This window comes from Scyliorhinus torazame, chromosome 28 (genome assembly GCF_047496885.1).
Source record: "Scyliorhinus torazame isolate Kashiwa2021f chromosome 28, sScyTor2.1, whole genome shotgun sequence".
Taxonomy (NCBI): Eukaryota; Metazoa; Chordata; class Chondrichthyes; order Carcharhiniformes; family Scyliorhinidae; genus Scyliorhinus; species Scyliorhinus torazame.
The window spans coordinates 28,592,716-28,606,009 of record NC_092734.1 but is presented as its reverse complement, the minus strand read 5'-3'; the positions used below and the strand labels follow the sequence as shown (position 1 = coordinate 28,606,009).

At 45.6% G+C, this 13,294-nt stretch overlaps 1 protein-coding gene across 1 annotated transcript; it reads right to left on the bottom strand.

Moving 5' to 3' along the window:
* Nucleotides 1-299: 299 nt before the first annotated feature.
* LOC140403464 (bone morphogenetic protein 10-like) lies at nucleotides 300-2,123 on the bottom strand. Its single transcript, XM_072491362.1, has 2 exons — nucleotides 1,706-2,123; nucleotides 300-1,249 (listed from the first exon to the last, which is right to left on the bottom strand). The coding sequence occupies exons 1-2, from the start codon at nucleotides 2,052-2,054 to the stop codon at nucleotides 300-302; spliced, it is 1,299 nt and encodes a 432-aa protein (XP_072347463.1). The 5' UTR covers nucleotides 2,055-2,123.
* Nucleotides 2,124-13,294: the final 11,171 nt, after the last annotated feature.

Below are 13,294 nucleotides of genomic sequence, written 5' to 3'. Positions count from 1 at the left end.
GAGCACATTAGACAGAGCGCCAATAACATTGTACCAGGGTACTTGTCTGTATTTACAGTGAAAGGTTCTCCATGAGTCTGTATGCAGTCTCCATATTCCAATATCTTGCATGTTTTTAGAGTCTCCATTAGTTCTTCTGCTCTTAGGTGTCAGGTTCAACGATTCATATTGACCAGCTGTACATATTTTGTCATTAAATAAACTAATATATAAATTTGCATCTCCAAATGTACAGATTTACAAGTGTGTGGGTGGAATTAGCCTCGGAGTGTTCGCATTCCCCCTCCCCTCCCCCCTCACTATCTGCAGCCACACTCCGCCACTACCATCCCCTCATATTTATATTTGTACGTTACGACCCCAGCATCGTCCTTGTACAGCACCGAGATGGGGTCGAGCTTGGTGGGCACACAGCACGCCCTGGCTGCCTTCTTGGGGTTGGAGCGGTTGACCAGGGTCTGGATGATGGCGTGCTTGGTGGGGCTGACATGGTCGGTCAGGGGAAAGTAGCAGACCCCCCGGCACTCGTACGCCTCGTAGCTCTTGGGGGCGATGATCCAGGAGTTCCAGCCGATCTCGCTGAAGTCCACGTGGAGGGGGGAGCGCTTGCAGTAATCCCCCCTGGCGTTCCTGCGGGTCCTGGACGAGGAGTCGTAGGAGAGCATGGCCTGGGCTTTGAGCAGGTCCTCGACGTGCCCATGTGAGCTGGAACCGTCCGCCAGCTCCTCCAGCACCACCTCCTGCTCATGCACGATCATCTCCTTCATTTCATCTCCTGACTCCCTCCTGCCGTGGCTCCTGTCGTTGGAAAATACCACCAGCAGGGGCACGTTTCTGTCCTGGGGACTGGGGTTGGTGTCCAAATCGGCCAGCTCCACCGCCTCGCCTTCCTGGCCGCTCTGGATGCGGACCTCCAGCCTGTGTGTCGCCTTGCTCGACTTGAACCAACGCTTGATGGCGTCGGTCACATCAAAGGCTTCCCAGCCGCTGTCCTTGCCCACAATCTGCTTGGAGACCAACAGGGCCAGCTGTGGTGGCACAGATACCCCCTGGGGCCCCTCCTCCGCCTCCTCCACGTCGTAAACCGTGACCACCCTGTCCACACCTTCATACATCCTCCTGTCCCTCTCCAGGAAGGTGTACAACCTCAACTCAGCCATGGTGACCTCCTCATGGCGGGGGATGGAGACATTGAAGACCAGAATATGCCTCCTCACTTGATCTTCTCCAGCTGGAGAGGACGTGGTATCTAAGAAGAAGAAAAACATTTAAAAACAGTACAAAAAAATAGCCAAAATTCTGTCTCGAAACCTCCAAAACCGCTCGTGCATTTTCCAACTCAAGTATCCAATTTCATACATTCAATTTCACAATTGTAAACTCTTGGATTGAGAAATGCCAAGAAACATTGTCAATGAGGATTACATGGTAGATATTGACACATTGTCCAAAATATAAATCTGGTTGTTCTTGAGAACCAATGGCATAATCCTTTCTTTAAAAATAGGTTTAATTCAAATAGTATCATATTTGGTGACTTAGTCTTAGATCAATGCTTCTGCCCCATTTCTAACCGATGAAGAGTTACATTTCAGATTTATTCTCCACTAAATATTATTGAAGGCCAGAATGGTTGTACTCTCTCCCGCCCCCCCCCCCCTCCTCTCCCTGATAAATGTTGCTCCAGGCTGTGAAATGCATTTACCTTCGTTCCTGAAGCTCCTCACGATGTTGGAGGAAGGCATGGAGGATCTATCGGTGGCAAACTTGTTGTAGAGGTCGATCATGAATTGTGGCGGCGCCTCCACCTTGGCCGGGTCGTGGCCAGGGACATCCGACAGGTTCAAACTCCGCAGGAATTCGTCCTTCATACTCTCCAGGAAGGCGCCGAAGTCGAACCCCGCGTCCTCATCTGGAGCACCTTCCAACTCGTAACTCTGGACCCCCTCTGGACCGCTCGCCTGGTCCCAGCCAGCGAGGGGTTTGCACATTGCAACTTGCAACAGACAACCCAGGGTGGTGGACACCAGCACAAACCAGGCGCAGCAGGGCATTGCTAATGATGGCGGATGATCCGAAGCAGATTCTTAACCAATTTGTGGATTTAATTCACACACACACACACAAAAAAAGTGAAGAATGAGAACAAATAGCGACTTCTGCAATGAAATGGGTCCCTCCTGGTTTCCTTCCCTTTGCTCTGTGCTCAGTGCTACTGCACTCGTCTTCTACCAGTATCATTGCACAGTTGCAGGATCTTATCTTGGCCATTGATGCCCTGCTTAGAGTTTCCCTTATCTCTCAACCCTCTCAGTTAATGAAGATTCTGTAAACAGCTGACGAACACATAGGACTAATGGGAAGGACAATGTATACCCCAGCCAGCTATGTTCTGCGCCCCCGGGGTCAATGTCTAATTATTTCCACCACATTGCTGCCAATTCTCAACAAAACATCACAAGAACTTTCTTTCAACAGATCACAGCCTACACCACAAATAACTTCTGTATTCGCAGTGTTTAAAAAATATATATATGTATATATAAAAAACAATCCTTGAGCAAGCAAGTGCCAACCCCACCAGTATTCAGTGGTCTTAAGTGTTGCTTCATTTCTTTGAAGAGGGAGGGGCAGCAGGTTAAGCAACATTTAAGTACCGTCTTAACTCTCGAATAATCAGTTTACCAAATGCACAAATTTGACATCCTGAGCAGTATCCAGTCTGGTTTGTGTCAAAGTGTTTTCCCACCACGGGCCGGAGTGGAGTGACAAGTCGTTTACAGTTTATCACTGGATTTGTTAAGGGACAGGGAAAGTGGACATGGATTCTGTCTTCCGCAGTCAACTAACATGCAGGTCGCAAATAACCCCATCCAGTCTTGCTGACGAATTAAAACAATGACTGGACAAATAGACAGGGGTGTTTTTAGCAATGTGGTTTGACTCTCAAATGCCCCCAGAGATGGGCAATAAATGCTGGCCCAGCCAATGATGCCCACATCGCATGGATGGATAAGTACAAAATATACATAGCATCTTGAACACAAATTGCAAAATGGCTGAAACATATGGGATCTGAATGAGAATCCTTTTTAAAGATTGACCAGAAACAGTCACACTGACACTTTAGATTCCACTATCTGTCATCAGTCAACACATTCACCTAATGTCCCTCCATGTGCTGATTTAATACGGGTATGAATCGGTTCACTGCAGTGGGTTTAGGCCTCCGTTGATAGCAGCTGAGGGATCATAGCATTTATAGGGCAGAACGAGGCCATCCAGCCCATCGAGTCTGCACCGGCCCTTGGCAAGAGCACCCTACTTAAGCCCACGCCTCTACCCTATCCCCATAACCCAGTAACCCCACCAAATCTTTTGGACACTAAGGGGCAATTTAGCACGGCCAATCCGCCTAACCTGCGCATCTTTGGACCGTGGGAGGAAACCTCAGCACCCGGAGGAAACCCATGCAGACACGGGGAGAACGTGCAAACTCCACACCGACAGTCACCTTATCTGAATTGAACCCGGGTCCCTGGAGCTGCGAGGCAGTAGTGTGCCACCATGGCGCCCTATACCAATTCCTCAGCGGTAAAATTAGACAGAGGGAGAGGTGGGGGTTGGGGGGGGGGGGGGGGGGGAGGGGGACCTGATGGACGGCAAAACAGAGAACAATGGCTTTGAGCAATACAAGAGTGAAGTGTGTACCCCACAAATTGAACCACCTTCGAATATAAGTTCCAGTTTTTTAACGAATATCTTGGAAATAATTAGAATTAGGATTGAAGTTGAGGCATGCACAACTGAAGGTTTAGATGGCTGTAATGAATGTTCTATCTAGCCTGTTGGACACTCTCAGTTCCATTGATTTCAATTGAATTGCACATTAGGCAGGTAGGTGGCTAATCGGCTGTAAAAGAGGTTCAACCTTTTTTTGGTCCCCGCCTTGTCCAATTTCACTCCCAAAAGTATTGCTACCCCATATCCCTCAGCCTGTGATCACGCATTCTATTGACCTTTACCTATGTACCGTATGAGGCAAAAAAATACTTTTTGTGCCAAAACATATTTAAAAATAACCTATCTGAACTTGCAGTTTTTAAATTTGTGCAGAAATCTATCCACTCCTGCAATTGACATGTGTTCGGCAGGAGTTACACTTGAAGATAAATGAAATATGTAAAGATCCAAACCATGTGCCAAGAATGAGGAAATGATGCAAAGCGCTGATGCAATTACACCAGCTAACACTATGACAAATATTTTACAGATAACGACCACTTTTAGCAGCATTAGTACGAAGTATGGACAGTGTTTCTCCACAAGTTGAAACATTTCCTAATGAAACACTTTCAGTTATTTAACGAAAGACATCGGAAGTCATTATAATTAGGGTTTGAATTAGGGCATGCCTAATTGACGTCTTTATATGGTTATAATGAATGTTCTGACCTGATACATACCGAAGCTTGGGGGACAGACATGCCTTTTGCTTTAATCATCTTGAAATCCCTCTCACCAACATAAAACAGGCAGAATATTTGTTACAACCCTTAAATAGATAAGGCAATTTCCTAAACGCGTGCATTTAGCATTAAGGGTCCTGAAAATCCAACGAGTGTGACCATATTTGATGCATTAACTTTAATAGAGTTATAGAATTCCTGCAGTGCAGAAGGAGGCCATTCGGCCCATCGAATCTGCACTGACCCTCCGAAAGAGCACCTCACCCAGGCCCGCACCCCAGTCCTATCCCTGTAGCCCCACCTACTCTTTGGACACACTAAGGGGCAATTTTGCATGGCCAATCCACCTAACCTGCACATCTTTGGACTGCCGTTGAAGGAATGCATGCTTTAAGTGTGTAATAATTGGAATGTCTGCCTAAATCAATCTATAATCTATAAAGTAATCAAGAACGATCACTGAATGCATGTATTAAAGTTATTGGTCGGAATTCTCCACACATTGCAACGCTGTTGCCGCCGGCAGCGCATCCCCGTCTGGAGGTTTCCCAGCGGTGTGGGGCGGTTTCAATGGGAAATTCCATTAACAAGCAGCAGGAGTAGAGAATTCGTCCGCCTGCGAATGGAGCGCAGCCGCGAAACATGCGGCGGGCGACTGGAGAATCCAGCCTATTGTTTTGGTACGTCTGCCTGAACTTTTTCCATCACTTCATTGCCTTCCTCTGTACCTAATCAAGAATCTTTCATCTATTTTTGAAGGCTTCAAGTCCCAGTTTGATGCATCAGCTCGCCATTCTAAGGGGAAAATAGTTACCTCTTTTGCTTGTAATTGATTTTTTTTGTTCCCTTGACCCTAGGTTTTGTCTCTTCTGTAACAATTCCACCCATTTCCTTTTACGAACTAAAATAATGCATTGCTCCACTTATTGAAGGTACGTGACAGGATAGAATCGAGACTAATACCTGCTGGAAACAACATGGAGTGGCTGAACTCAAAATCATTTCCTCAGATTTATTCTCTACTCCTTTTGATATGAAAAAAATACTATATACAACCTTGGTCCGATATGCTCTACTTACTATTGCTGCACATTCTGCTCATGCCTTCAGTGGTTTATCCACAAGTGTCTCCAAATCCCTCTCCCGTGTAGCATCCTGTACAATAATGCCATTTAGCCTGTCCTCCTACAGCATACCAATGACTACATTTTAAAGTACTCCATTGGCTGTAAAGGTTTGGACATCCTTCAGTTCTGAAAGGTGCTTAAATAAATGCACATTCTTTCTTTGTATTGACAGTTTTTATTATATGTTCCCAAACTTTGCAGTTGCCTACATTGACTGCTATCTGACATTCCACAAACTATCCAGGGCTCTCATTACCAACTCAACCCGTTCCCCTGTTTGCAGAACCTTTCTGTCCAGTTGAGAGCTTTGTTTCCGCACTTATAGGGCACCTTATCATGCTATGATTGGCAATGTGATGGTGGCACATTGCTATTGTTGCTGAATAGTAATCCAGAGACCCAGGCTAATATTCTGGGGACATGGGTTCAAATTCCACCTTAGCTACTGATGAAATTCAATTGATGAAACACTAGAATTGAAAGCTAGTCTTGGTAATGGTGACCATAAGAACTATTATCTTGATATTTGCCGACAATGGATGGTACAACAGCACAGTGGTTGTGACTGATGCCTCACAGCACGAGGGGCCACTTAGCACTGATGCCTCACAGCACTAGGGACCTGAGTTCAATTCCGGCCATGGGTGACTGTCTGTGTGGAGTTTGCACATTCTGGATTTGGATTTTGAGATTTAGATTTATTGTCACGTGTACCGAGGTACAGGGAAGAGTACTGTTCTGTGTACATTCATGAAAAACATAGTACATACGATAAATACACGATGTAAATACATATACACAGACATCGGGTGAAGCATACGGAGTGTAGTACTACTCAGTGGAGAAGATGTGTGGAGAGATCAGTTCAGTCCATAAGAGGGCCATTCAGGAGTCTGGTAACAATGTCTGGGTGGGTTTCCTCCCACAGTCAATAGATCTGCAGGTTAGGTGTATTGGCCAGGCTAAACTGCCCCTTAGTGCCCAAAGATGTGCAGATTAGGTGGGGTTATGAGGTTGAAGGGATAGGGCGGGGTTTGGGCCTGGGTGGGGTGCAGACTTGACAGGGGTTCTATGACTTTCCATATGGCTATAGATCCACAGCTTTGACAAAGAGTCATCGGACTCGAAACGTTAGCTCTTTTCTCTCCTTACAGATGCTGCCAGTCCTGCTGAGATTTTCCAGCATTTTCTCTTTCGTTAGGGATTCTATGGATATGGATTCTATGGATCTCATGAAAGAATAAAGAAAACGGTGGCCCCAACACCGTTCCTTGGGCCAGCACACTAGCTCGGTCCTTCCAGCACACTATTCAACCATCCATCACTTCAGCCAAATTTCAGTAATATTCAACTATGTGGGCCAGTCATCTATGTGTCTCTGGAGAAAATGAAACTTTATTCAAAGTTTCTTTTGAAGAGACATTTCGAACCATGACCTGCGTGCCAAAAATATGTTCTTTATTCTCATGTATTATTTCCCTTCGATAAGAAACATTGGAAGAAATCCCTAAAGCTTGGACTGGTCTGTCAGGGAAAACATCTGCTCATGGATTCCCTCACCATAGGCAACAACTTTGAGTTTTAAATCCCACTGGAGATGTCAGGGTTTGTGTTTGGTGGCCACTGGGAGAAAAGTGGAGAGGGTCATTGTATCCTTAAAAATGGGCTTAATTAGGAGGCTCTTGTACACCCTGTCCATTTTTCAGATAATCAAATCTGAACACATCAACATAGCGTGAAGCAACCAGGAGCAGTTAGGTTTAGTAAGTTATTAGTTACCAAATACTTTGCTGTTCAGAACTTCTACACTGATGTTTCTGCTGTTCCTTTGGCTGCAAACCTGTTACCAGAGGAAGATGCAGTCAGTGGCTCAAATATTATTGTGGAAATAAGTGCGAAGCTAGCTGTTATTCTCAACAATGTACAGCCATTTCAGGCGAGTACAATTAAATAAGGATATTGCAAGTGCTGTTGGAATTCAGCCACTCGGGAGAGTTTTGCATTTTGCTGTCTTACTTACTTTCCAAATGCCTTGAGCAGCGTGACGTTCCGATACTTACACGGTAGATGCAAACTAAACTTGCTGGAGAAAATGTAGTCAAATCACTTCAAGTCCAAATAATACTTTAATGATATGTGCAATGTTAATTCTGCAATTTACCCTCTCTGGCAATGAAAATTAACTGTTACAAGTTTGGGGTCTCATTCCGTCAGGCTTGAATTATTGGAGCTCTAAAACAATGTACTTTTTTCAATATAATTTTTCTCTCTCAATCCAACTTTTCTTTTGTCTCTTTCTGTACTTGAATATTTGTTTAAAATAAATTTAGAGTACCCAATTATTTTTTCCAATTAAGGGGCAATTTAGCGTGGCCAATCCATCTAACCTGCACATCTTTGGGTTGTGGGGGCGCAACCCATGCAAGCATGGGAGGAATGTACAAACTCCACATGGTCAGTGACCTGGGGCTGGGATCGAACCCGGGCCCTTAGCACCGTAGGCAACAGTGCTAACCACCGTGCTGCCCAAATTAACATTGAATATATCATTGTAAATTTGATTTCCTTTTCAGTCTTTGTACTGTAAAATTCAGATTGCTTTAATCTGATTGGTTAAGGAGATGCACAATTGTGCTCTGTTTAATCATTACCGAGAGTTCCTGTTGAGAATGTAACACTGTTTCCATTTCACACCTTCAATTACTTCCAGGACAAAATAGCACCAATATTGAATGGCTAAGAGAAGGTCCACCAAACAGCACTCATGATTTGTTCGCCTGCAATAGCAAATATTGGGCCATTCTTTCCCCACAGTTGAACGTTTCTGTGTACCTTAGAATCATAGAATTCCCACAGTGCCGAAGGAGGCCATTCGGCCCATTGAGACGCCCCCCAAAATGTACCCCAAAAGAGAACTCCACCTCGGCCCACTCGATCCCCACAACCCTACTCACTTGGACATCTTTGGACACTAAGGGGCAATTTTATCACGGCCAATCCACCTAACCTGTACATCTTTGGTCTGTGGAGGAACCCGGAGCACCCGGAGGAAACTCACGCAGACACGGGGAGAAAATGCAAACTCCACATAGACAGTCACCCGGGTCCCCGGACCTGTGAGGCAGCAGTGCTAACCACCGTGCCGCTGTGTCATGTGGGAAGGAGCTCCAGATTTCCATCACCCTTCATGTAGAGCAATTGTTCCTGAAATTAGCCCATTATGCGAAATAAATGGTCTGTTATGGACCCTAGCTGAAGGGGAGGGAAGCAGCAACTAAGTCTTCGACCATATTATGAGAACTATTGAATAAAAATCCAGCCCATTATTCCCAATGTTTTATTGCATGATCTATCAAAGTTAAAGGTATTATCTTGTGGTCCAGGCGTGTCTCTATATCAGAGTTAATGAGTAAATGTGGGTTTGACTACAATTTTTATTATCATTTTAGTGACAGTCACACAAATTACAAAGGAAGAATAGACAGTTATACCAAATAGCTTGCCGTAAATTTTAGAGATGTCTTTTTAATTATTGTAAAATGGAATTCAGGGGGCTATTTATTAAAGCAATTGACAAAGAAAAATCCTTGATTTTGTTTCTCCTTTTCTTCTGGAGGTGATGAATCACACTGTAGTCACTGGTAACCACCCAAGTGTTCTTCTTTACCTCGGAGGCTGTGTGACTGTGAGTGCCATCACATTCTGCTCACCCTTCAAGAGACACTGTGATAAAAAAACTTTCAAAGGAAACTTATCTAATTAGATTGAAATATCGTTCCCGGGGCTGATGATGTGCTCCAGCTCTGAGTATACTGCTCTTTTTGAATTGAACAAATGTTCAATAAATTAACAAATTAAAGTGTGTGTGGATGTGTGTGTGTTGGGAGGGGGGGGGGGGTGGGGGGGAGGCAGGCAATGTGGGGAAATGTAACTAAATCAAAACGTCAAAGGAAACTTAATTAATCAAAGGAAAATATCATTACTGGGGATGGTGCACACCAGCCCCCAAGGTGCCCAGCAGTCATAGAATCATAGAATGTACAGTGCAGAAGGAGGCCATTGAGCCCATCGAGTCTGCACTGGCCCTTGGAAAGAGCACCCTACCTAAGCCCACACCTCCACCCTTAACCCAGTAACCCCACCCAACCTTTTTGGACACGAAGGGCAGTCCTGCATGGCCAATCCACCTAACCGGCACATTTTTGGATTGTGGGAGGAAACCGGAGCACCCGGAGGAAATCCCCGCAGACACGGGGAGAAACGTGCAGACTCCGCACAGACGGTGACCCAGGCTTCTGTCAGCAAAACAGTTTCTCCTTATTTATTCCATCAAAGTTGTCTATGATCTTTGAACACCTCATAGCAAAGTCAAAGCAAGAGGGTGAAGCCAAACATTTAGAGTTCACTGCTTACGCCCTAGTTGCCATTTTGTGGGCAATCCTGGGCCTTTACCAAGGATGTCAAGGGTGCAGAAGATAGTTACCAGAACGGCAGCTGGAATGTGGTTCTGTTGCGTGGACAAATTGGAGAAACTAGAATTGTTCTCCTTAGACCTGAGAAGGGTAAGGGGAGGTTTAATAGAAGGGATTTAGAAAGAGCAAATGAGAAGAAACAATTTCTAATGACAGAAGGGTCAGAAAGCAGAGGTCGGAGATTTAAAGTCATAGGAACATAGGAATTAGGAGCAGAAGTCGGCAATCCAGCCCTTCGAGCCTGCTCCACCATTCAATCAGATCATGGCTGATCTCGTCCTGGTGCAGGTTAGGTGGATTGACCATGCTAAATTGCCCTTAGTGTCCAAAAAAGGTTAGGTGGGGTTACTGGGTTACGGGGATAGAGTGCAGGTGTGGGCTTAGGTAGGGTGCCCTTTCCAAGGGCTGGTGCAGACTCAATGGGCCAAATGGCCTCGTTCTGCACTGTAATTTCTATGGTCTCAAAGCCACCTCACTACCTGTTCACCATATCCCGTTAACCCATTTTTAAAAGCCAGAAATATATCTATCCCCTTCTTGAAACCATTTAATAACTCCAATTCCACCGCACTATGAGGCAGCGAGTTCCACAAATTCACCACCCTCTACGAGAGGTAGTTCCTCCTCATCTCAGTTTTAAATCTACCGCCTCTCAACGAACATCTGTGACCTCTTGATTTAGATTGCCCCCCAAGGGGGAACATTTGGTCTACGTTTACTTTATCAATCCCTCTTAGTATTTTACATATCTCAATCAGATCCCCTCACATTCTTCTAAACTCCAACGAGTATAAGCTCAAACTGTTTAATCTCTCCTCATATGTCAACATAGGGCAGCACGGTAGCCTTGTGGATAGCACAATTGCTTCACAGCTCCAGGGTCCCAGGTTCGATTCCGGTTTGGGTCACTGTCTGTGCGGAGTCTGCACATCCTCCCGGTGTGTGCGTGGGTTTCCTCCGGGTGCTCCGGTTTCCTCCCACAGTCCAAAGATGTGCAGGTTAGGTGGATTGGCCATGATAAATTGCCCTTAGTGTCCAAAATTGCCCTTAGTGTTGGGTGGGGTTACTGGGTTATGGGGATAGGGTGGCGGTGTTGACCTTGGGTAGGGTGCTCTTTCCAAGAGCCGGTGCAGACTCGACGGGCCGAATGGCCTCCTTCTGCACCGTAAATTCTATGATAATCTATGAAACCTTTTCATCCCCGGAATCAATCTGGTGAACTTCCTCTGAACTGCTTCCAATGCCACCACATCCTTCCTCAAATAAGGAGACCAGAACTGGACGTACAGCTCCAGATGTGATCTCACCAACACCCTGTACAATTGCAACAACAAGTCATTGGCAAAACGATCTGAGGTGATTCGGAGATTTTTTTTTTAATGCAGTGTCTTGTTGTGCTCCAAAATGCACTGCTTGAGTTGCTAGTGGATTTGACAGTAATTTACAAAAGGTAATTGGATAAATACTGTGAAGAGGGAACATTTGTAGAGTTATGGGGAAAAGGGCAGGCATGTGGGACAAGTGGGACAAGGCTAAACACTTACTTCCTGAGGGCGTGGGCATCCTAAGAGATGGGCAATAATAGAACATAGAACATAGAACAATACAGCGCAGTACAGGCCCTTCGGCCCACGATGTTGCACCGAAACAAAAGCCATCTAACCTACACTATACCATTATCATCCATATGTTTATCCAATGAACTTTTAAATGCCCTCAATGTTGGCGAGTTCACTACTGTAGCAGGTAGGGCATTCCACGGCCTCACTACTCTTTGCGTAAAGAACCTACCTCTGACCTCTGTCCTATATCTATTACCCCTCAGTTTAAAGTTATGTCCCCTCGTGCCAGCCATTTCCATCCGCGGGAGAAGGCTCTCACTGTCCACCCTATCCAACCCCCTAATCATTTTGTATGCCTCTATTAAGTCTCCTCTTAACCTTCTTCTCTCCAACGAAAACAACCTCGAGTCCATCAGCCTTTCCTCATAAGATTTTCCCTCCATACCAGGCAACATCCTGGTAAATCTCCTCTGCACCCGCTCCAAAGCCTCCACGTCCTTCCTATAATGCGGTGACCAGAACTGTACGCAATACTCCAAATGCGGCCGTACCAGAGTTCTGTACAGTTGCAACATGACCTCCTGACTCCGGAACTCAATCCCTCTACCAATAAAGGCCAACACTCCATAGGCCTTCTTCACCACCCTATCAACCTGGTTGGCAACTTTCAGGGATCTATGTACATGGACACCTAGATCCCTCTGCTCATCCACACTTTCAAGTACTTTTCCATTAGCCAAATATTCCACATTCCTGTTATTCCTTCCAAAGTGAATCACCTCACACTTCTCTACATTAAACTCCATTTGCCACCTCTCAGCCCAGCTCTGCAGCTTATCTATATCCCTCTGTAACCTGCTACTTCCTTCCACACTATCGACAACACCACCGACTTTAGTATCGTCTGCAAATTTACTCACCCACCCTTCTGCGCCTTCCTCTAGGTCATTGATAAAAATGACAAACAGCAACGGCCCCAGAACAGATCCTTGTGGTACTCCACTTGTGACTGAACTCCATTCTGAACATTTCCCATCAACCACCACCCTCTGTCTTCTTTCAGCTAGCCAATTTCTGATCCACATCTCTAAATCACCCTCAATCCCCAGCCTCCGTATTTTCTGCAATAGCCTACCGTGGGGAACCTTATCAAACGCTTTGCTGAAATCCATGTACACCACATCAACTGCTCTACCCTCGTCTACCTGTTCAGTCACCTGTGTAAGTGCTGTACTTTCCAGAAAGGAATATGCTCCAAGCATGAATAAAACTAAGAGGAAGACATGCAGTTGAGGATATGCCAGGTGCACGCAATGTTTTAAGGTTGGAATACATACAACTGAAGTCCCACATTTCTGCTGCCATTCGAGTAAATGTCCTCTGCACCAGGGGTCAGCAACCTTTCAAAAGTGGTGTACTCATTCTGCATCTATCCACTCTCATTTTCATGTGCCAGGAATACATTTTAATGTTTATGAAGTGTCCATATAATTAGCTCCAAACCCCCCCCCCTTCAATTTCCCCCCGCAACTCTCCTCCCAACCTCTCCCTAACACTCCCTCCTTACCTCCCCCAAACCCACCCCCATTTGCCCAACCCCCAAGCCCAGCTTCTCCACTTCCAACGAACACCCCTAAAATCCACCTGCAACGTCCCCCCACCCC